Consider the following 2,897-nt stretch of genomic DNA (forward strand, 5'->3'; position numbering starts at 1 on the left):
CGGGCCCGGAGCCACAGGCCTCTGTAGGGCAGAAGAAGGTTGACAGCAGTTAAGTCCTCGTCCTCACGACCAGGGTCCAGCGTGCAAAGGGCCGCAGCCCTCAGGAGGAAGCACAGCTGCTCGGTGCCAGGCTGCGAGCCGGGCGCACGCTTCTGTGAAAGGCAGCCCTGCTTTCACTATGTTAACCACGTACAAAAAGAGGGCTGGCTTGGTGCGTAAATATATATTGTATGTGCAATGTATACTTCCCCAGTTTAAGGTGATGGAGCTGGCAGGGTGGGGACAGACTGAGCTGCGCTTCTGGAGACTGGGATCATGGTGGTCACACCCCAGTAAACTATTTTAGCTGGAGCACCATCCGGAAACCCTTGTCCCAGCGAGCTGACAGAGCATGGGCTGCCGTGCCCGAGGAGCAGATAAGACACCCCGGCGTGCAGCGGTACGGCAGGGTTCATGGCCCGCCTTGCTGCGGGCAGATATGGGGCAAGGCTTCCCGCGCTGCCGTCGCGTGCCGGGGAAAGCGCTGACTGCCCTGAGCGGCTCCAAGAGCAACGCTGGCAGGAGTCGTAAGACGCTTTTTCTTCAAAGCTCGTGTGTTTTCTCAGCACGCAAACCAGGAACAAGCCATAACCAGAGAGGAAGGCATGAGCCGGAGTCACAGTCACCCAGAGAGGAGGCAAAGTGGTATGGGGGCAAAAGTACCGCTCGACTGCAAAACTGAGCGTCACTGGTCGCACGGTGAAGAGTGACTGCGCTGTTGCGCTACGTACCACAGGAATAGGTGGGAATTTTTTCATCTGAAACGCCTCTAGAAGGGTTTATGTGCTTTGGCTAAGTTTTAAGAGGAAACGGACTTCAATGCAGTGGGAAACCTCGCACTCTGGGACCAAGCTGGAGCAGCTGGCAGTGGCCCAGCCGGTTTGCACTTGCCCTGTTGAAGCGATGGGAGGGCAAGGCTGTGCCCCCAGCTTAGCTCTGGCTTTGGCCAAGGTAGAGAAAATGGACGCTCTGTTCTCATCACATTATTTCTTCCATTTGTTACTTAACATTCATAATGCAAGTACAACTTTTGAGCTGACCTTGACCATCTCCCAGGCGGCGGGGGGGGGAGCTCCTAAAGCTGCTGCGGGGAGCAGCAGGGCAGCAAAGGGAGAGTCCCAGCAGATGTCGGGGTGGACATGCCCTTCCTCCCTTTCCCATGGCTGACACAGCTCCTCCCACGGACCGTGCTGAAGGTCCATGGATCTCCTCTCCGCAGAGGAGAGCAATGCCAACCCTGTGGAGGAACTCCAGCGCTGTCGCCATGCCCTTGTGGCATCCCCAGCCTGCATCAAAGCCACCTCTTAAACCCAGGATTGTTTTGAGTCAAACACATTGATGCCCGTTTTACCTTGCTGGGCCTGAAGTTCCCAGAGGATTTTTTCTTCCAAAGTTGAATCCTTGTTGGGATCAAAGATGAGAAAATCTGTCTCGGTGCCGCCGAACCTCAGGAAGCCTGGGGACAGTGCTGTTGCCAGGGCACGCAGTTTGGGATTGCTGAGGGAGGGATGCCAAGAAAGAGAAGAAACGTTATATTCATGCAGACTATGGCGTCTGTGTAGAGCCTAAACATGGCAAGCGCTCTGAGGGACATAGTGCAGTAGGTGACCTGGGGCTACCCAGTAGCCTCAGGGCACTCCTGACCCCTCGCTGGACCTGCACCCCAGCCCTCTGCACTGTGCAACAGGGACGCTGGCGGTGGAATGGGCCAGGAGAGCATCAGCAAGGCAGCGAGGGGGAGACATGCCCCAGAGAACACGCTCACAGACAGAGAGTCAAATCCTGGGGGCGAAGTTAAGGGCAAAGCAGGTATTTTTTTTGTCCTACACATCCTTCTCCCTTAGATTTTTTTTTATTTTGTTTATACAAAACTAACACAGCAGTCCTGTGAGAAGGTGGATGTAAACACTTCACACCATCAGTCCCAATTTGCATCAACGACAGCCAGAGAGATTGCTTCTGCACCCACGAGAGATTAAGAGTCCACGCTGGGACAAGCTTTAGCAAAGCGGGTTTATAAAATAACACAAGCTCTGCCTCTGCGACGTGCGCCCACCCCGCATGGGATGTGCGGCACCAACACCCGGCCTTTGCTGGGGGGAACTGGGCGGCATCGGAGGACGTCGGGCACACAAGCGCTATCTGCTCGGCAGTGACACACAGCAGATTAGAGGCCACCGAGTACTTCCCACTTCTGGGCCGGCCCCGGGCTGAACCCCAAGGTGTGCGGCTGGGGCTGCCGGTTGGAAACCGGAGCACTTCCCAATAAAGCTGGTGTCACCTTTCTCCTCACCTTGGTGAGGAGGAAAAGATGAAAGTGGTGGGAGGCGGGAAATCAGGACTAGAGATGTACTGTAGGGCTGAAAAATGGGATCGGACAGATTAAAAGGAAAGAATTAAGATAGTTTCCAAAAAAAGCAGAATCAAAAGAAACAGAGTACCAAAAAAAAAAAAAAGACCAAAAGCACGGAAGAAAGGGCAAGAGAGAGGTCAGAGCCAAAAGGAGAGGCAGGGAACACCATCGCTCGGCAGTCCGGAGTTGTTCAGTGTTACCCGTGGGGGAAAAAGGGCTTAATTTTTAGGATCTCTCGATTCCGCTTTGGTCGCGGCAGACCTTCCTCAGCATTTATGCTGACAGTGCCCCGGCAAACGTTTGCAAAGCTGCCCGAGGGCTCCGACGATTTTCACCTCCCGGAGGGGCAGGGCTAGCAGCCCCAGCCCCACCTCGCGTTAACCTCTCTACTCGGCGGTTTCCTTCTCCTTTTTTCCTGCTGGCAAAGCAGCTCTTCTCCAGAGTTTATCTCGGTGCTGCTTCCCGCGAGTACCCCTGAGCCGCGCCTCGCCCCCCCCAGCCGGCC

At 55.2% G+C, this 2,897-nt stretch overlaps 1 protein-coding gene across 1 annotated transcript in view; it reads right to left on the bottom strand.

Annotated features, from left to right (window-relative positions):
* Positions 1-2,399, bottom strand: part of HPSE (heparanase) — a gene marked incomplete at its 5' end in the record, with an annotated part of 13,076 nt that extends 10,677 nt beyond the window's left edge. Inside the window, 2 exons of the mRNA XM_010294499.1 lie at positions 1,372-1,536; positions 2,333-2,399. Coding sequence (XP_010292801.1) covers positions 1,372-1,536; positions 2,333-2,399 — 232 coding nt within the window. The remainder of the gene's footprint in view (positions 1-1,371; positions 1,537-2,332) is intronic.
* Between the last annotated feature and the right edge of the window lie 498 nt (positions 2,400-2,897).

This window comes from Phaethon lepturus, unplaced genomic scaffold (genome assembly GCF_000687285.1).
Source record: "Phaethon lepturus isolate BGI_N335 unplaced genomic scaffold, ASM68728v1 scaffold17829, whole genome shotgun sequence".
In the NCBI taxonomy this organism is placed as follows: Eukaryota; Metazoa; Chordata; class Aves; order Phaethontiformes; family Phaethontidae; genus Phaethon; species Phaethon lepturus.